This window comes from Argentina silus (genome assembly GCF_951799395.1).
Source record: "Argentina silus genome assembly, chromosome: 1".
Taxonomy (NCBI): domain Eukaryota; kingdom Metazoa; phylum Chordata; class Actinopteri; order Argentiniformes; family Argentinidae; genus Argentina; species Argentina silus.
In genome coordinates this window covers 19,217,381-19,238,824 of record NC_139655.1, presented here as the reverse complement: position 1 = coordinate 19,238,824, position 21,444 = coordinate 19,217,381, and the positions used below count along the sequence as shown (strand labels likewise).

At 42.7% G+C, this 21,444-nt stretch overlaps 1 protein-coding gene across 14 annotated transcripts in view; it reads left to right on the top strand.

Moving 5' to 3' along the window:
• Window positions 1-1,241: 1,241 nt before the first annotated feature.
• Window positions 1,242-21,444, top strand: part of LOC310805645 (calcium/calmodulin-dependent protein kinase type II delta 1 chain) — a 58,169-nt gene continuing 37,966 nt past the window's right edge. For all 14 annotated transcript variants that reach the window (XM_083671419.1, XM_083671420.1, XM_083671425.1 and 11 more), the window contains exons 1-2: window positions 1,242-1,550; window positions 2,677-2,771. In XM_083671419.1, the coding sequence (XP_083527545.1) occupies window positions 1,489-1,550; window positions 2,677-2,771 (157 nt within the window). In that variant the 5' untranslated portion in view covers window positions 1,242-1,488. The remainder of the gene's footprint in view (window positions 1,551-2,676; window positions 2,772-21,444) is intronic.

The window sequence follows — 21,444 nt, the reverse complement described above, 5'->3', positions numbered from 1 at the left end:
GTTCACTGGGCATGAAAAGTAATGTGGTCAGTATTGGTCACACAGAACTAACCATCAGTCAACAGAGCAGACAGGAGACATTGGGCAGGGCAACTGTGAACCTAAGTGTCTATATCTTATCATTCCACTAGAGAGCAGTGTGAGTCCAAAATCTGTACTACAAAGACACACCCAAGTCATTCAAAATATGCAATATTGTCATGGCGATGGAGCTGATGCACATACACATATAGTAACACCATATTCTGCTTACATGGAAAGCATTCGGAATGGCACATATTCTAGACTATTACTGAGTGCCTCTAAGGTCATTGTAATGAAAGTAACGTCATAACTAACTCTCCATGATTAAACAAAATCAGTGATGAACGGCATTGACAAATGAAGCCATTCAATTTCTCTTTTCAAAGCTGCATTGGTGGCTAGTGCGCTGGCTTGTGTGCAGTGTCGCCTGGTACCACTGCAAATAGAATGGTTGAGCGTTCTCTTGCTACTGTATGCAGACACCTTAACGTGGACTCGTTATAATTCAAAGACAAAGGCCACCTCCAAGGAATTTTCAGTGACATCTTAAAGTTGCATCTGTCTACATGAATCATCAAATTGTGGACGGGGGCGCACTTTATTTTAATTTTTTATGCGTTGTCTCATTGTTTGCGCGTGACGCATGCGGCCATCAATTTAATTGACCATCCCTTGGTATGGCATCTGAAAAAAAAACCTAATTCAAATCAAATCAAATGAAACTTAATTTATATAGCACATTTCGTACACGGATTCAATACAATACGCTTTAAGTGAATGGAATTCCTATAGTACCAGTACGAATTAGCATTACTGTACACTTCTGTGGCGCTGGTAGTTCGTGGCGGATTAGAGGAGATTAGTAGCTAAATGCGGATCATTGATAAACATCCCATTAGCAGCGCAACTGCACTAGTTGCACCTGATTATAGTCAAATTGTTCTCTCAGTAGCCTATGTGCATTTGGTGAAGGTCTAAACATTATGGGGATCATTTTGGGTTATGTCTTTAAAACTCCCAAATTCTATTTGGGAAGATTTACAAATGTTCTACAAAAGATAGTCTAGTGCGATATGAAGACTAGTAGCGGATCGATGTGTCTTTATTGAGTGTGTGCGCCCTTGGAGACTTCAGAGTCCGTGATTACAGCTAGGGGGAGGCGTTGTACAGTGTTTCCAACCAGGAAGCGCTCAATAGAAAAGTATCGCACCTAAACCGAAGTGTTAGTAGACACACTGAACAGCAGGTCTCGACGTCCCTGACAGCCCGTGAACTCCGGTAGTGCCAATAACCTTTCTGGGATTTGGAAACGTATCTCGAAGATTACAGTTTTAATGTTTACTCTGTAATTTTAGTTATATCGCATTGAAGGCGACAAGTCTTACTTTTGAACACAGGAACCGGATAGTCGCTGCAAAGCTTTCAGTCCCGAGTCTTCCCTCTCCGCTGTTCGCTTCCTTCACCATGGCTGCACCAACCTGTACCAGGTTTACCGACGAATATCAACTTTACGAGGAGCTGGGAAAGTAAGTGTTATTTTGAGAAACATTATTATTGTTGGTGTAGGAGTCTATCTTGCGGTAGGGCTATGCATACGATCAAGATGAGTGTTAGTTTTCTTGAGGGCTTACCTGTGTTACCTGTCCGTGATGCAAACAAATCAATATAAAAAAAAAAATCACGAACCAGGCATTGAAAGCTTTTGTTTAATCTGCGTTGATTTTTTTTTATTGAATGTTTACATACAAGTTACTCACTCATGAGATTATTTTTAGTTACAAGTCACCGCCCTGAAACCATAATTATGATAGGGCGTCGAAATTCCCCGTTGGTGTGCTGTAGCGCAGTCTACATACAACACCTCCAAATTGATTGAGAAATCCTGAATTTCCCATTGAAAATGTATGGATTCACTCTGGATCATTATTTAATTCCGGAGTTGTTGACAGTGTCGTACAGTCCATTATACTTTTTTTTTTTTTTTTTTTTTTTTTTTTTTGTAACATCTCAGATTAGGTTTATATTTTCTAAAACAACAACGATGCCTACGTTTGATGATGATAATTTGCATGCACAGAGGAGAAATCCCTTGGCATTAGGGTTTGCCTACTAGCACTAGGCTGCTTTGCGGGGGTGGGGACAATTAGGTCACTTGCACTTTCGCTGTCTGAGGTGCTATTTCTAGCGATGTGGCAAGAGCGCATCAACTCACCATAGCAGCCCGCCGTGCGCTCCAGTGCGCGCTGTCTCTCTAAACCATCCACGTCCGAGCCAACTATAAAACATGAATGAATGTGTAGAGGTAAATAAGATATTTCTCTGTACAGTATAGGGCGCAATCAGTTGGCCTAGTAATGTTGTGGCAAGGCACATCAATTAGTCCAGCTATGTTAATTTATGTAGTTTGCCAGAGGCCCATGGCCTCATCACCTCTAATTTCCCCACCCTGTTGACACTGTAGGCCCTATCTTGTAAACGGAGAGGTAGATTCAATAATCCTCGTTTGTTTTCTGTCTAATCCCTGCCCTTCACTGTCTCAAGTGGTGGCACTATTCAAAGTGAGGTACATTTCTGTATTGTTAATGATACAAAACAAGTATCACAGAGATGGACTCACTGACAATTCCCTTATCTCTGTATTGTTTCCTAAAGGGGTGCCTTCTCTGTGGTGAGAAGATGCATGAAGATCTCCAGTGGACAGGAGTATGCTGCCAAAATTATCAACACTAAGAAGCTGTCTGCCAGGGGTATGTGTCTTTACCATGGTTTTACCTTGTATTTGATTAAAAAAAACACCAAATACAAAATGAGAAGGAAACATCAGACATTTCACCATGATGGTTCCTTATTTATAAATTACTAAGGCAACTTCCCCATCTTGTGCACACTCAGACCTCACTTCGAATCACTCATTAGAGTGGAGCCATAGGGTCAGGCATGTGTTCCAAGAGTGGTGGTGCTAGCTAACTAACTAACCACTTTCTCACTATAGGGAAGTTTCCTCTCCCTCAGGAGTATCTATACTCCAACCTGAGAAATTAGTTCTTTAGCTGCTCTGTTCATATCATTATGATTTAATGATGGTGTCGGATGAAAACCCAGCTATTATGACTCATATCACTGAACCTATTTTGATTTTTGATTAGCATTCCAGAACATTTTCATAATTTCTGTATTACAGCTCAAACCATCATGGGAAAATCTGCTCACGATAGAAATGGACACACATACTGCATGACCTTTTGTGTGTCTGCAACCTGGTGTTACAGTAGCAATATTTCCTCTGTATAATGGATCATCTGTTCAGGAAGCAGCTCTTTTTTTTTTTTCTTTTATTCTCTCCATCTCTCTCTTGGAGGCTGCTGTGTGGAGCGGGTGCGTGGGCAGGGCTTCCGCTGTCTGTATGGCACTGCTGATTGATCCCTCCTAAAGCCTTAATGGGGTGCAGATACTGTGTATATACAGTTGAAGTCGGACGTTTACTTAGTCAAATACATTTAAACTCAGTTTCTCGCAATTCCTGACATTTAATCCTAGTAACCATTCCCTGTCTTAGGTCAGTTAGGATCCCTACTATATTTTAAGAATGTGAAATGTCAGAATAATAGTAGAGAGAATTATTTCTTTCAGCTTTTATTTCTTTCATCACATTCCCAGTGGGTCAGATGTTTACATACACTTAGTTAGTATTTGGTAGCATTGCCTTTAAATTGTTTAACTTGGGTCAAACATTTTAGGTAACCTTCCACAAGCTTCCCACAATAAGTTGGTGGAATTTTGGCCCATTCCTCCTGACAGAACTTGGGTAACTGAGTCAGATTTGTAGGCCTCCTTGCTCGCACACGCTTTTTCAGTTCTGCCCACACATTTTCTGGAGGATTGAGGTCAGGGCTTTGTGATGGCCACTCCAATACGTTGACTTTGTTGTCCTTAAGCCATTTTGCCACAAATTTGGAAATAAGCTTGGGGTCATTGTCCATTTGGAAGACCCATTTGCGACCAAGCTTTAACTTTCTGGCTGATTTCTTGAAATATTGCTTCAATATATCCACATAATTTTCCTTCCTCATGATGTCATCTATTTTGTGATGTGAACCAGTCCCTCCTGCAGCAAAGCACCCCCACAACATGATGCTGCCACCCCCATGCTTCACGGTTGGGATGGTGTTCTTCGGCTTGCAATCCTCCCCCTTTTTCCTCCAAACATAAAGATGGTCATTATGGCCAAACAGTTCCATTTTTGTTTCATCAGACCAGAGGACATTTCTCCAAAAAGAAATTTGTCCCCATGTGCAGTAGCAAACCGTAGTCTAGCTTTTTCATGGCGGTTTTTGGGCAGTGGCTTCTTCCTTGCTGAGTGGCCTTTCAGGTTATGTCGATATAGGACTTGTTTTACTGTGGATATAGATACTTTTGTACCTGTTTCCACCAGCATCTTCACATGGTCCTTTGTTGTTGTTCTGGGATTGATTTGCACCTTTTGCGCCAAAGTACATTCATCTCTAGGAGACAGAACGCATCTCCTTCCTGAGCGGCATGACGGCTGCGTGGTCCCATGGTGTTTATCCTTGCATACTATTGTTCGTACAGATGAACGTGGTACCTTCAGGCGTTTGGAAATTGCTCCCAAGGATGAACCAGACTTGAGGAGGTCCACAATCTTTTTTCTGAGGTCTTGGCTGATTTCTTTTGATTTTCTCATGATGTCAAGCAAAGAGGCACTGAGTTTGAAGGTAGGCCTTAAAATACATCCACAGGTACACCTCCAATTGACTCAAATTATGTCAATTAGCCTGTCAGAAGCTTCTAAAGCCATGACATCATTTTCTGGAATTTTTCAAGCTGTTTAAAGGCACAGTCAACTTAGTGTACGTAAACTTCTGACCCACTGGAATTGTGATATAGTTAATTCTAAGTGAAATAATCTGTCTGTAAACAATTGTTGGAAAAATGACTTGTGTCATGCACAAAGTAGATGTCCTAACCGACTTGCCAAAACTATAGTTTGTTAACATGAAATCTGTGGAGCGGTTAAAAAATTTGTTTTAATGACTTCAACCTAAGTGTATGTAAACTTCTGACCACAACTGTATATATATATACACACACACACGCACACACACACACACACACACACACACACACACACACACACACACACAGAGGTGATGCCTTATGGGGAACGAACCCCCAGGGGTTTTCCTCTTTGTGAGTGACAGATCAAATGGAGAGAGTGATAGAGGGATGAGACATACCTACAGTATATGGACCATGAGCTGAGCTATATAGCAAAGATGAAGAAGAAGTGGGAGGCAAGAGGGCAGGGTCCTGAATGAAAGATATTTCTGTGGGGTTTTTCCATGATTGGTCCCAGGCTGTGATGGGATTGCCTGATTTGCTTCACTGTGCTGTGGCCACCTCATACCTGCGGGAGTGATAGAGAGATGGAGACTGAAGAGGAGGGGAGGGGGCGGGGTGCAAGACTGCACAATAGGAGGAAGTGTGTGTGTGTGTGTGTGTGTAGGTGTTAGTGTGTGAGACAGAAATGGGAGAGGGCTGAGCGGACATGTCTCTCCCACCCCTAGCTGAAGGTCATCTTTAAGAAGGGAACCCCCAGTGCTACTGCCTGTGCCAGCAGGGCTGGAGGAAAATACTAAACAAGAAGAGTATACATGATTATATCTGAGAGTTTTATGTGCCTGTAAACCTGAGCATCTTGGCAATAAAGTAAGACTATATTTTGTTTTACTGTACACTACTAAAAGCACTGATTCAAGGACTAAGAATATGATATCAATGGCATATTTGGTATGGATGGTTGGGTGGATCTTGATCTTTGCTCTCACAGGGCACAATGTTATCAAAGCCCCATGAGACAGCATGAATGAATGTGTACTCTATGGACTAGTTTGGGTTCACCTCCTTGCTGTCTTTAGTGTTGATTGAATTAGTCTGAGTAGTCTCTGAGTAGTCTGAGAGTTTGTGAGCATGTGTGTGTGTGTTATCGGTTGTATGTATGCTTATTACATCTTGTTTTTTAGAAAATGAACGCACTCCCAAGGTCATTCCGTAGCCCAGGGAATTCCCAAAGTGGGTCATTGATGCGCGATAGAAGGCAATTTGAATGCAGAGAAACGTATGATAGTGAGACTCCTTAGGGTGTGGGCTCTACTAACCCAGACTCATTTTTGCTCTCGGTCAGGAGGTGTGCTTTTAACACACATACCTCTAAATCAGTGCATGGGATTGGTGATCAAGATTAGGGTTTGGTGCTGTAAAATAGTGGGGCCCAGTGGTTATACTTCTTATGCCTTCTCACCATGATAACCTGGTAATAACCAGTATCAAGAGATGAATACGATGCAACTATCTTCTTACCAAACCTATCTTCCCCCCGCTTCCTCTCTTGTGCAGATGTTTGCCCTTTGTAAATTAGACCACATTTTGCATGTACAGTATATGTCTGTGAAGCTTTCTTTATGGTTAGATGAGAAAGTACATCTCTGGACCCCTCAATGCATGAACTTGTCTAAGTCTGAAACTGGGCCTCTATGCCAGTGTTTTGAGAGTTGGAATGAATAGGAGCTAAACCTCAAATAAGCCATAACTGTAACCCTGTTTGTTTGTCAATGTAATAACTTGGAACATATGGAACTGTAGGCCACATTGGAAAATACAGGCCAGCGGCCGTTCAGACATGGGCTAGATGAAGCAACACAATGCTTGGAGGAACATGGAGGAAATCACTTGAAATCCAGCCAAGCATGGATTTGGCACAACCACGTTTCTAGCTCCTGGAAAATATAGACGGAAGAATCTTAGCGGTGGACCATGAACTCAGAGGAAACCCATTCCCATGGAAACAAATGAGATGCGGCTAAACATAGTCCTCAGAGTCTTAAGTGAGCATTGTGTTCAGTTTGTCTCCTAGATGATGCTGTCAGTCTTTAATTAAGTAAATCTGCTTGCCTCAGTTACCGTTGTCTGTGTCATCATCAACATTTCTGAAAATGCAACAGTATTTGTGGGGACTACTGCAATGGTATTTGTGGGCAGCATTAGGAACAATGAGACCCTGCCATATTTAGCACAGACTGTATGCCACTTCTTCAGACATGGTCTTCTCCCCTGTCAGTGATAAGCAGTAGAATCAGCCTGTCTTGTGCCTCTGCTTCTCTCCAATATGAAGCTCATTCCAGGATAATTAGAGGGGTGTCCTGCTTTTAAACCCTCTGCATTCTGTCCTGTTCAAGCTGAAAGGAAACAACCCCCACCCCCTGGTCTGAATATAAATAAAGTGCTCCATCAGCAGGGTCTTGACCCTGGGAGGCCAATGGTGGATTTACCTCCTAATGTCAGGGGCTCTCTGGGTGATTTACAGATCTCTGACTTACACCACATGAAAGAAGGGGATAAAGAGGGAGAGAAATGTTTGGACAGAAGGAAGGAGATGTGGGCCGCATTTGACGAGTGACATGGAGGTCTTTGGATCCTCAGAAGTGTCCTCTCGCCCCTGGTATAAACCATATTCATCCTCTCATCCTGCCTGACCAACATGGCTGACCTTGGTGTCTGAGAATGCCCCTTTCACACCAGTTTGAATACCAGTCACTCCAAAGCGATTCCCACCAGCACTTCAGTGCTGCTTGTCTCACTTTATTACCTTTCTATTACAGTTATTTATGTTGAAATGGGTACTCGCTGAGACTCCCCAAGGTGAGAAGGATTATTTTCTCATTGTTTAATGGTTCTGTTCAACCTCTCTCTCTCTCTTTTTCTTTCTTTAGTTCTCTCTTTATTTGCCGTGGTTGACTCAGAAACACAGCGTGCATGTCACCAGGGGAAGAGCAGATGGAGCTGCTGTTTTTTTTCTTTCTCCTGGTTACTTTTGTTTATACTATATCCATGCTTTTGTAAATCTGAATGGATTTGTGGAGGACAAAAAGCCTTTGTGTGTGAAAAAAAAAAGCCTTATGCCCATTCAAGAGAATAAGGTTTCTTGCCCCCTTATTCACACATACACACACTCAAATCATTGTGTAAGAGTTGAGACTGTGCCATCCACATTTAGAATGGAGGAAACCTCAGTGGGTAAAATGTTCCCACAACATTAGATGAATAAATGGAATGTTGAAAGACGGGAATGGCATCAGGATAAAATTGCCTTGATGTTGTGTGTGTGCGCTTGTTAGGCTTGCATCCACCTTGCATCCCCCCGTCTCCCGACTGAGTATTGCATGCCTGCACGGGCAGGCTAAAAATATCTCATTAGAAAGGGAGGGAGAGATGGGAGGAGAGCGAGTGTCAGTCAATGACCAACTGTCAGTGTTAACTAAATAGGCTACACACGGTGAACGTGAACACAGCTGACGGTGAGAGAGAGAGTGAAGCCCAGCGTACCATGGCTGTACCACATCAGTGTTGGAACATGTCATGAGCTGCCATGTCAGTGGAAAACCAGGGAGAATCACAGAGATGGAATCTACAATCTCTGAGCTGGATGTGGAGAATGGGGATCAGTCAGTAATATCTTCTGTGCTTTAAGAAGACTTGAAATCCAAAGTTTGGTCTCTTCAAGCAGTTTTTTTTAAGAAATAGATCTGTAGTTTTGATTGCGTGTTTCATCATGGGTGTAGCTAAGAGGATTATCTGGTTATCACTAACTTCGTCAGAAGCCCAGACGAGGAGCTGTCAACATCAATACTAATTACATGCCACTCTATTCTTATTGATAGAACTAACAGGTGATAGATATGGATTATGCCCAACCACTCAATCCATCTGAAGTCAGTCTTATTTCTAAGGCTTGATGATTAGTTCATTTCATCCCAGCCAATGCTAAAAACAAATAAACCAGATTTATCGGCTTTAAGAGTGAACAAGAAATACTTTTCAATATTGTTTTTCACACTGTTATAACAAATATGTTTTCTGTTATTTTCTCCCCCCCCATCTCTTCGCTCTGTTTCCGAGCTAATTTTCCACTTGACTAAAAACAGCCCTGTTTGCGTCACTTTTTTCATCACTGGGATGTGTGTGTGTGTGTGTGTGTGTGTGTGTGTGTGTGTGTGTGTGTGTGTGTGTGTGTGTGTGTGTGTGTGTGCATGCTGTCTATTTTCAGTCCTGTTGTGAACTCCCACAGGAGCGCTCGGCTACGCTAGCTAGCTCCAGTAGCTAGTACCACACCACCACAGCCTGCCTGCCACACAAGCACACGTTATATAATGAGAGAGAACCCACCCTCCCTCAGACAAAAAACAGCTGAAATCCATGCTGAAAAACAGAGGAATTGTTTTCCTTCAGATGGGAGTTTGGCAAGAGGCGACTCAGAGTATGAATGAATGCAAAGTAAGACAAACATTAAAAAAGGGGAAGCCTCTGAATCAAATGTGTGAAATGTTGTTTAGCATTTGTGTATGTGCCCTAACACATATGCATCACATCTCACCGAGTCCTACATCCTAGCTACAGTAGGTAAGCCTAAGGTGGTGCTAAGCCAAGCTTGACCTCCCAGATCGATCCCTCTGTCTGTTTCCAGAGGAGGGATAAATAGGAGCTCTCCCCTGGGCTTCAGTCTAAATCTTAATTTAGCCAAGTAGGCCAGTGGCTCAGGGGGCTCTTTCTTAATTAGAGCCTCTTTGTCTGAGAGCCTGGCTGCTCTCCCACTTGTAATAAACCATGGCACCCTTCACCTGGCCTCTTAGGGCTAGCCCTCTGTCTCTCTACCTCTGTGTCCCCCCCCCCCCCCCCCCCCCCCCCCACACACACACACTTTACACACACATACATGCCCTTTATGTCGGCTCTGACTGGTTATGATAACATAGAATAGCTATGGTGAGTGTGGGACTGTTTAACACATGCGTCCAATACCCTCTCTCGCCCACAGAAAACCTTGAAAGTATCAACCTCATCTCTATTCATATATTCATGGAAATGTTATTCCATCGTTCTCCAGTGAGGTGGAAGGAGTTCTCTCCATGCTCTGCGTTTGCCTTTGAAGAGGCCAATGAGTTTTTCTCTTACACCGATATTGGTGCCGAGTGTCAGTGTGAGGGAGTCATGGATATGTGCACATTATGACGGCATACTGGTAAACTTTTCATAGGTGGCATATGCTGTGTGCATGATATCATTGGCCTGTATCTTAGGTAGTTTTATTATTTATTATTTTTTTACAAAGGCGTTATTTTTCTCACCCATGCTGCCTCAAAGTGGGATAGAGATTCCGGACTTGTTAACGACTCATCATAGCAAAATTCCACAGGAACTCCTTCACACAACACCAACCACTGCTGACTATATGCACACATGCCCATGTGGGCATACTGTAGACCGTTGATGATAGATGATAGCACATACAGTATGTATTGTAGAGACATATGTCAGGCTTACATAAGATGCGTCTGATGCTATAAATACACATCAAACACATCAAAGCTGCAATAATCAGCTCCCCATGCTACATTAACCAATGTGAGCCCTTTCAGCGTCTCAAATACTGTACATTTGTCTACTCATCAGCCTTATTGTCTTCCCTGTGTGTCGATGACCCCAGCCTCTGTTCCCTTACTCATTTTATGGTAGGCTAACATTTAGACAACATTCCCTCAGTAATGACCCCCGTGTGGTACAGTAGACCTGCCCCCTCATGCTCTCCGTGGGTGATTAACCATTCACACTGGGCTAATTAAGGGTTTCTGATGATGCATCACCCATAAAGAGCACAGCCACTGCTGCTGTAAACCTGTTAGAGCTAGTGCAGTTTGTGAGCCGCCACTGATACACACATACCCAGCCAACGCAGTGCCAAGGGTGTCAAGGAAACTGAGCACAGGAGTGATCCTGCTGACAGCTTGTTCTCTTTCTCTCTCTCTGTCTTTCATGTTGACTGGGTGTGAAAATAGAGGAGTAAATTACAGACATTCCGTCACCGATGCAAGACATGAGGTGAACTTCATCTCATGTGAAGAAGCCATCCTCGCACCATTCAGTGTGAGACCAAGCCAAGACCAAGCTTGTGGCTCCAACTCAAATACAACACGCTTGAGTCAGAGGACAGGAATGGCTCCCAAACATTTGCCTGTCTGTGGTTTATGGTGATGGTGAAATACTACATGTCTCTCTGAATGCCTCCCTTATCATTACATCATATTTGAATATCCCACTAGAGGCTGAGAGAGGAAGTAGGTCAGGTGACCTAATTTCCATGTTACTTTAAAAAAAAAAAAAAAAAAGATCCTGACATGAAGAAGAGACCATGAGAGAGAGCCATTAGGATGGTCTCTCTGCTTCAGTGTGTATACAGAGGAACCAGGTGAAAGGCCTATTTCAACTGTTCATAACCCCTGTCTAGACATCACTCAGAGAGAGAGATGAAAAGAGAGAGTGGTCCTTTGCTCTAACCTTTGCTCTGGACATGATCTGTGATGAAAGGGGCAATCTGGGATTCAAACAAAATCAAAGCGGTCACCACACCACTTTTTTGTGGTAAACAGCTAAAAGATGGGGCTTGAAAAACTACTCAAATTCATAGACAAAACTATGGATGCAAAGACGGACCATCCATTAGATCAAAATCATAGTTTGAACCATGCCTTGAAGGTATACAGTGTTTATTTACAATTGTATTGAGAAAAACAAGGTTATATTTTAGGTTCTGACAGTTCAACTAAGCTTTTGAGGCATTTATAAGTTTTATATTGTTCAAAAATCTATATATGAATAATTTAAAAGTCAAAAAATGGATTTACCAATCCAGATTGCCCCTTTTAAAGGGGAGACAGAAGGTAACATACTGTAGAGGAAGAGAAGTGGAGACATAAGCAGAGAGTGGGTACAGGTAAACACAGCATGAGTCTCTACTGAGAGAGGGGTCAAGTTACTAACTGCAGTCCTGGAGCTCAACACAGGTCTGTCTGCAAGGCTACGGGAGAGTAAGGATCTTTCTGAGAGTACAATATCTCCTCTGATGGGTGGGGGGGGGGGGTACAGACAGATGGAATCGGAAGGAGAAGGGTACAGAGAGAGTGAGGAAAATAAAGTGGGCAGACAGGGAGGGAGAGAGGTAGAGAAAGAGAAGAGAGACAAAAGGGTAGACAGGCAGCCAGCGAGAGGGAATGTGAATGGGAGAGTGAGAGAGAGCTTGTGTGGGGGAGTTCCCTTCATTCCTATGACGTCTTGCGTTTGTTCTGAGTGAGGCATGGAGGTCTCAGCTCTTCTCTGGTCCTGCACAGGAAGAGGAAATAGGATTGTTCTGTAAATGTTAGCTAGACTACTGTAGCTACGACAGTCACAGCATGAACATGCAGTATTATGTAAATGTCCACACCTGTACTGTTGAACGGCTGATCTCATCACATTCCTGACTCTGACTGTTTGTAGTAGGACTGTAACTCATTAACTTGTAGGCTTTCTGATAAGTATTAGACTCACCAGTGCCTACCTCTTAACACAGCGACTAAGCTAAGGTTGGATACTGTTATCATAGTGTTATTAACCACTGGCAACTTCAGTTTCCCCAACTACCGGTTCACCACATTGACCGTCACCGACCAATGCTGTTTGAAAGCCATGCTCTATGGCATGAGCTGCGTCTGACTCAGAAAACTGGAGCACAGATGCTTACAGTGTAGTAATTGCGACATCTCCAGGTTTGTCTCAGAGATAGCGTAAACACACACCACATTTGGAATGTGTGTTCTCTTTGTGTATTTTAGATGTTGCTTAGTTTGTTTAACTCTGTTTATCTCATAGACAATGTCCTGCCAAATCCAGCATGTCAGCATTTCTCACATGGGAGAGCAAAACATTTCTTGGTTAGATGATAGACTTATCATCCTGTGTGAACCTATAAACATCACTGGAACATTGATAATGTCTAAGAGATAAAAACCTGTGTGTATGTGCAATGTGGTTGGATCATTGGTGTACTACTGTATGGTCATACATGAAATTAATATGAGATCATGATCTGTAAGGATTCCTTCTTCTCAGCACTCACAAACTGGACTAATACAATTTTAATGTTTCTATCTGAATGCTAAACTGGGTTGTCCCTCCTTTATTTCACCCCTTTACTTTTGGCCTGGCCTCGAACAAAACATTTTTTCCATCCAGCCCTCATTTAGTGCTGGCTATCCGTTAGGAACCTTTTAGTTTTTTTCTGCTGGTAGAGCTAATTAAAGTTTGAGTCACTGGGCTGTGCTCAGGAACCAAGGGAAATCTCCTCAAACAGATGGCAGCTGGTGAAGCTAAACAGAATTCAGGGATTTCTACTTGACTTTCCAATTCTTGCAGTTTTTAAGTCACTAACAGGGAAATCCCAATGTCATAGGCTAGTTGTTCTGTAGGCCTATTCACAAAAGCTGTGCATACAGTAACAATAGTGAGTAGTACATTTTACATTGGATAAAGAAAATGGAGAGCACACATAGGCCTAGATGCTGTTTTGCAAATGCCAAAATAGAATTATGACACTTGCAACCATGAAAGCTTCTGTTCTCTGCAGTCCTTCTGAAGCCCCTAAAAGAGTGTCTCCAGGTAATTGGGTCACACTGACTGGCACACTAGCATTTTAACCACTAGCATCCACACAGACACCACACCACTGGTCAACACCATGGGTCACCACACCTACTGTGTCACATGCCAGCTGAAATGACCAATGTTTGGCCTCAGGTCAGGCACCATGAAATTGAGGTGAAAAAGCTTGCTGTGTTCATGCTAGCCCCCTCTTCCTGAGAATTAGGGTTCTATCCTGTATGCAAATGACACCTGACAGTGTGGTCGGAGACTGGGCTGAATGCCTGACTGTCACTGTTTACATCAATGGAAATGTGCTCTTTGAATAACTCACTAAATAGCCACAGGACAAGAGGGAGCAACTAACCCCCCCACAGATGTCATGAACAAAGCAGCCTTGTGATAGTTTATGGGTTGCATATATGTATACGTAAATGGGAGAGTTCTTGGTGTGCCCTGTGTGTAATGTGCCAAAGGCAATTTGAATCTCTCCTTGATCTGTGGAAATTTAAGCAAATCAACCAATGAAGATGGAAGTATGTTTATCACGAATTATGAATGGCTGAATTCTGTTAAAATGTCAGGCAACGCAAAGATACTGTGATAGGCTCTTTCAGAATGAAGAGTTGCGATAGATGTAGAGATAAATTGTTTGGAGAATTTGTGGTATCGCTTAGCAAGATGCACTTTGTCTCATTTAGACACACTTTGTCACAGTTGAGATTGATTGAGAGAGTTAGAAAAGCAACAAAAAGAGAATGAAGGTGGATGAGACACTGAAAAGAGACAGGTCTCACCTACCTTGGAGTGGTGATATTTTTGTTGTAATCCTAGTCTTGTGCTCCCCCAGCGTCACTGCCAGACCCTCACATGCTTGTGCTTGTTCTTAAACCCAGATGGTTGGATTATGCTGGTTAATTCCTGCCCCATCGTTTTCATCATAAATCTGTCCAAAGCTTCCGGGGGAAGTGGTTTGGACTAATAACAGGCACGTGAGGGTTTGGAAAGCAGCACTGTGTGTGTATAGATCAGGGACGGCTCCCCGGCTGTGACGCACATTTCAGCCTCGCACATTGGGGACTACCATGTCTACTCTCTTAATGCTGAGCTTAGAGAGAGAGGATCTGTCACATGATCTACAGTATAGGCTAATAACCATATGAATATCTGTTGTTTAATGTAATGCCACACCTGGGATTCCTGTTCTCTGACTTTTGTCAACCAGAGAGACCGCAGCTTCTGACATTAAGGCATACCCTCAACATTGACAGATCATGTTGGTCAAATGTCTGTTTGTGCATCCTCTCTCTCTCTCTCTTTCTCCTTTTCTCTCTAGTCCTTTCTGGTCTCTTTTGTGGTGATAGTTTTCTCCACTCTAATCCCATAGAAAGAATCTGATTACTGTGTGTGTGTGTGTGTGTGTGTGTGTGTGTGTGTGTGTGTGTGTGTGTGTGTGTGTGTGTGTGTGTGTGTGTGTGTGTGTGTGTGTGTGTGTGTGTGTGTGTGTGTGTGTCCTCCTGCTGCTCTGCTCTAATTTGTATGACAAAGGACCAAGCAAAGTTATTTTCAAAAATGACATTAAGATGCCTAATAATGGCTACACACACACAGACAGTGGGATAAGTGAGTGTCTTGTCTGTAAGTCTCCAGAACCCTTTTAAACCCTTTTTTACGGAAACGAAAAGGAAACATCGAGAGGCTTGAATGAAAACCACATTTCAAAGAGTTACTGACCCATTATACAGTATGAGCAGCTGGATGTGTATCCAATACTCACTTCTGCACTCTGATGTCTTGTTAAAGATGGACCACTTACAGTAGCATAACCAGAGCTTCTATTGTAGGGAAATATCTTGCACAAGTCCAGCTCTGTTGTGTATACTAAGCAGCCAACCGGTTGACTCAAAACAAACCCCTGCTTCCTGGTATTAGTGACTCACACTTGAACATACCTCCATAGGGAGGGGAGAAAGGCTGAAATTTGCTCATGCTTTACCCAGCCGAGAGCACTCAGGTATGGGGGAGAGGGGTCAGAGTGTACCTGTCTGTCTTGCTACTCATCTGCCAACAGCTTGCCTAATGATGTTCAAGTAATAGCAGCTGTGTTTGAGTAGTATTGTCTGTCTCTATCCACTCTCTCCTCTCTCTCCCTCCATCCCTCCCTCCCTCCTGCTCTAGCTGCTGGTGATTCCCCTCAGGGCTCCTTTGATTGCCTAAGAAAACAGAGAGAGGATTTGAGCTCAATGCCACCACTCTCTTAGGTATAATGCTTCCGAGGCAATGACTGTAAATAGGAATGGACTCATTGAAGTCTGACGTCTCCCGATTAATTTCAATAATAGCAGCTTGTAGTGTCATTTATTCAGATTCTGTGCAAATCCTTTTTTTGTGTATTATTTATGAGAGGCTCCTAATCTGCCTAGGTGTTCAAAATATACCAACCGATTAGTTTCAATATGGCCACAATATTTCATGTTATTTCGTCATCAACCAATTTATTGTCAATCCCATCTAGACCACTAAATCTCTTTTATTCTCTAGTAGCCTAATCAGAAAGGTTATGGTAATGTGAGTTAGGTAATGTGAGAAACTTACTGCATTAGGTAATGTGAGAAACGTACTGCATTCGAAGTTGACTCAAATGGTAATGATTTAAGAAATAATTGTAACTGTTTGATCCAAAGCATATCGATCACGAGATGATGGTAAAGTATACTTATAGAAAGCCTTACCGTCAGACAAATTGTCAACGCTTTATACACAAACAAATTTGGGGGCGAATCCATGTGGTAGACCAATCACAAACTGTGTAACAATTACAGTAAAGTAATAATAATTAATCAAATGATATTTAGTTATAAATATTTCAGCACAATTATATTAGTTGGACACTACTTTGTGCAGCCTAATCATCGCTGTCATCATTTATTAACTTGAAATGGATTGCCATCAAATGATGCCCTTTGCAAAATCAAAACTTGTAGCCTATCACATATCACAAGTCTTATCATTTTCAACATCAGTGTCTTTATTGTCATAATGAACTATTTATTATGCATCATAGTCATTAAAATCAATGAACCATCATCACATTTTTATTGGGCTCCTATATTGTCATCTTGCGTTCATGATCATGCGGTATAGCTACATGTTACAACTATTATTGAGAATATACAAAATAATCATGCATGTACTGGCCTATACTGCACACAGAATGTGAATTTATGTATTTTAGTGTTCAATTGTTGCGGCACTTCTGGATGCAACACGCTGAAGGTACGGTTCATAAGACTTCCGTGCTCGTCCTCAGTGCCTCGCTTGTGCTGATACAGTCCCTGCACATTCCTTGGCCGGCTCAGCCTCTTACTTATGACGTCAGCGCTTTATAGAGGTAAGAGAAATGCTTCTATCGTCCGATCTGGGCTATAAAAAAAATTGCGGCGGCCGAGGCATGAAATTTGTATATTTTAAGTAATTGTAGAAAATCAAAGTCCCCCTGGAATCTACCTCATTTGGCCAGGAACAATACCGACTCCACCATTGGAATTGCATTGGGAATTGTCTTTTTGGGCAGAACTACAAGTGAAAATTGCAAAGGTACCACGAGTGGCCACTATGTTTTGCGGCGTGCCCTCCAGACGGCCGATTGATCCCCTGCTCTCTGGCAAGGCATTCCATAATGGCAGGCGAATCATGTCTTCTACCTAGTAATGTCTTTCTTCTTCCACGGCAAATCCCTGGGAAAAGCAAACACCTGCAAATCTACAGCTATGGTCAATTGTGCTACAGGGTAGGCTGCAGTATGGATTTGGACCAGTTATGAAACTCATGGCATGTTCAACTCTCTCTGGAATTACAGGAAGTCATTATGTGTCACAGGCTAGGATGTGATGGCAGGAGTATCACAGGGAGACTGGATTAAAGTGAGCGCCATTTCACTGGAGTGGTCAGATCCAGGTCACATGTCAGCTATTGTACTGTACGGGAATTCAAAGTAGACAATAACAATAAATCCAGAGTTAGTAGTTCATGTTGCACGGTTTTGGGATTAAAACAGCAGAATCCCCTCAGAATCCCTCGTCTAAAGCTTTATAGTATATGTAAACTTGAAAGCTTAACTCTGACCCTGACCTCCATCAAGCCTACTGTATACAAACTCTCAAACTCTCTTGTGTGTGCATGTGTGCGTGCATGTGTGTATATGACATTTTCCATCAAGCCTACTGTATGCAATCTCTCATATACACTAGGCTACATAGGATCCTTGCATAGGACATAGCAGGCGATCAGGCAGGCAGGCAGAATATGAGACTGATCACTTTGATTTGGCCCCAGATCAGTGCAGCTCAGACAGTTGACATTCTAAACTCTACCAGCCCAAATTCCACTGTTATTATGAATCTCCCCCAAAAGGCTTAATGCTCTAGTCTCATCAGACAGAGTGTCTTTATTAACTGAGATCAGACATAGAGCCCACTGTGCTCTTGTTAGTACAGAGAACAATAATACTAGAAAAAAAGAATACTACTTTGCATGTCTAGATGGCTACTGCTCATAGGAGTATTTTTCTGTTATGACTTGGGATAACAAAGCTGTGTGTGTTATGTAGTTGTTGCACATTGTGTGGACCATAAGCTTTAAGGGTGGGGGAGCCAGAAGGAAGAATCTAGATTATAGATGGAATCATGCCGGCCATTGTATTAAACTGAGTTTATAATCTACAGTATAATCTGTCAGAGAGAGAGAGAGGATGAGAGGCAAGGGTGAGAGAAATAGAAAGAGGGTGGAGGAAGAGGTAAAGTGAGGGACAGAGAGGGAGGTTGACTGTCTTGTGTGCTGCTGGCCAAAGTCAGTGTGGCTGCATGCCAAGGTGCCCTATGTACCCTGAGCTCAGTGTGTCAGCAGAAAGGCAACCCTTCCCTCTTTCCATGCCTCTCCTCTGCCCCTCAGCACTCTTATTCCCAGTGTGCAAAAACTCTCCTCTGACGTATTTTAACGTGGTATGAGACTTTTTTAAAAGGTAAACACAGATGTTGCTTTTTCGATAGCTATGATGCAGCTGCACACGAAATAGTGATAGTTCGAGATGGTATGCAGTATGGATTGACCAGAACTACACATGAAAATAGATTTCGGGTAAACTTTCCCTTTAATCACACAAGTGAGTGGCAGCAATGTAGGAAATCCTCTCTGTTCAGTGGCACAATGTATCTGTCATGGTCATATGCTCATTGGAATCACAGTCGCTTATCAGACCAAGGTGCAGGATTGCGAAAGGCATGTTATATTTCTTTTAAGAGCCTTTATGTATTTCTGTGAAAGTGTAAATACAAATATGATCAGGTTAGCTGCTGTGATGCGTCACACTTATCCTCTCTCTCTAGACTTTTGATGTTAACCTTAATCCTTTAAAGCCTGGATGATAGTAATGCCAGTTGTGTGTGTGTGTGTGTGTGTGTGTGTCTGTGGCTGTGTGCCTGTGTCTGTGTGTGTGTGTGCATTCCCTGCATGACTGGGGTGAGGGGGGAGATGGAAGGGAATGTGGTTCCACACCCAACCCAAGTATTATTGTATTTTCCATATCTAGGCTGAATCAGGTCTGGACCTGCAGAAAGCGACAGTGAGTAAGGGAAGAGGAGTGGAATCTGTAACATTGTGACATTTTGGTACTGCTCAGTGCTGTACCAAAAAGGCAGCATGCCATGGAATATCTGATTGTTCTTAAGTACTGTTCTGTATTAGACCTCTTGGGGTGTGTGCCTCAATAATCTCCATTCAATGAACAGTTCTTGTACAGTTATACATTGTTCACTAGCACCTGCATACCTCACCTTGCACTGATACCCATTTATGCAGCATTTTAGGTATAAGATTAGAAAAGAGATTGAACCCTCTGCCCCCTCCCTTTCCAGAGTTCATCTAAAAGCCAACCAGCTCTCACTGAACAAGAGATTATGGAGGGAGTAGAGGTTTAAGAAAGGGAAGGAGGGAGAGAGAGAGAGAGCGAGAGGGAGAGGAGGGAGGGTCCTAGTTTAACTATGCTGCGCTGAAACTTACATGAAAGGACAACTTTCCCTGGGGTTGCCACGGAAACAGCTGGAGTGATGTCATCGTTGCTGCCCCCCCTCCCACCACAGCGGAGTTCCAATCTATCCTCATCAGAACAAAGACATTTAATTTCCCCTCAACACATACAGTTCAGTGTGTGGAGGCTTGCCTAGACCAACACATACCGTCATTGAAACCTATCACCCAACATTGCCTCAACATGTTTTGGGTGTCTACAAAACCACTCTTGGGACCTAAAAGACATGTAGCTACCCCACTCTATGATGTCATATCGACACAGAACAGATATTATTTCACATAATATGCATTTCACCTCACAGCGTTTTGGTTCAGAAATCTGTTTTTTTCACAGAAACAGTTTTTTTCTTACTGCTTTTTTCCACCTTGGTATTCTTAAAGTGCCAGTGGTAGTGTATTTGTATTACCACGGTGTTACTCTAAACCAGCAACAGTTGGAGGGGGCCCCCGTGTACATTCAGGAGAACAGTAATGCTATGCATTAAATGTAATTACTGAACAGAGGGAGACCATTGAATGTACAATGTTGGCCTCTTTCTCGTTCACGCTCTCTCTTTCTTTCTCTTGCTCTCTCCCTCTCTCTCTCTCTCTCTTATTTTCTCTGTCCCTCTTCCTCTTTCTCTCCCTCTCACTATCCCTCTCACCCTCCCTCACTCTCTTTATATCCCCTCCCCCCACTGTTCTCTTTTTCACTATCCTTCTCTTCTCTTTCCCTCTGATCATAGTTTTGAACCATATCCAGCTATTCAAATACCCCCTGGGCTTTGACAGACAACACAATGCTGAGCTTGAACTCTTCATATATTTGAATGGGACTGGCGTTATCAGAAGCAATTTGCATGTACAGACACGGGAGAGAGAGAAAGAGAGAGAGAGACTTGCTTGCTGGGTTAAGTGGACAACAAGAATAAGGCTGAGGAACACACACTTGGGTGTCAAACGTGATACAGACACAGATACTCCTCTAGCCAATGTTGTTATTATGCAGGCCTAGCTCTGCCTCTGTCCACCTGTCTGAGCACATCAGACTACACAAGAGGACAGCACATCCAAACACACACATACACACACACACACACACACACACACACACACACACACACATTTAAACACAATACCTCTTTCTGTCACCTGGCATCTCTTCTGACTCTTGACATCATCACACCCTGTTCTCATTTCATCGACCCAGCTATGACTCTTAATCTCTTGTTTATTTCCTTCACTTTCTGTAACTGTACCAATACTCTTTATTCCTTTTTTATTTCTCCACCATTTCTCCACTACCCTTCCATTTATCTCTTACTCCAGTTTATTCCTCCATTTTCATTCTCTTCATAGCCTGTCTTTTCTTGTCCCTCTGCTCTGTGTAATAATCCTAATGGTCGGCACATCAATGTTCCTCAGAGCCAAACACAGGTGTTCTATTAAGGGGGATTTGATCAGAGAGTTACCCCGCTGTCACTCAACACGTTCTGTCCCCAGTGGAATCGATAAGGTGTTTTGTGTGTGTGTGTGTGTGTCTGTGTGTGTGTGTGTGTGTGTGTGTACGTACTGTATGAATGCTTAGCAGGTACTGTAACAGTTCTTCCACAAACCTCACTCTCTGATTAAATAGATAATCTATTATATATCAAGGGCGCCTTTTATACAGCAACACATTAATCAAGGATTAACTCAAGGCAATAACCCTGCTGATTGCAGTATGACACTTATAGGCTAAAACATCAATCCAGTCATTACCCCACTAAAGGTCCACTCTCATGAGAAATGGCAAATCAATGGTGTGACGTCCGACAGGGGAGGAATGGC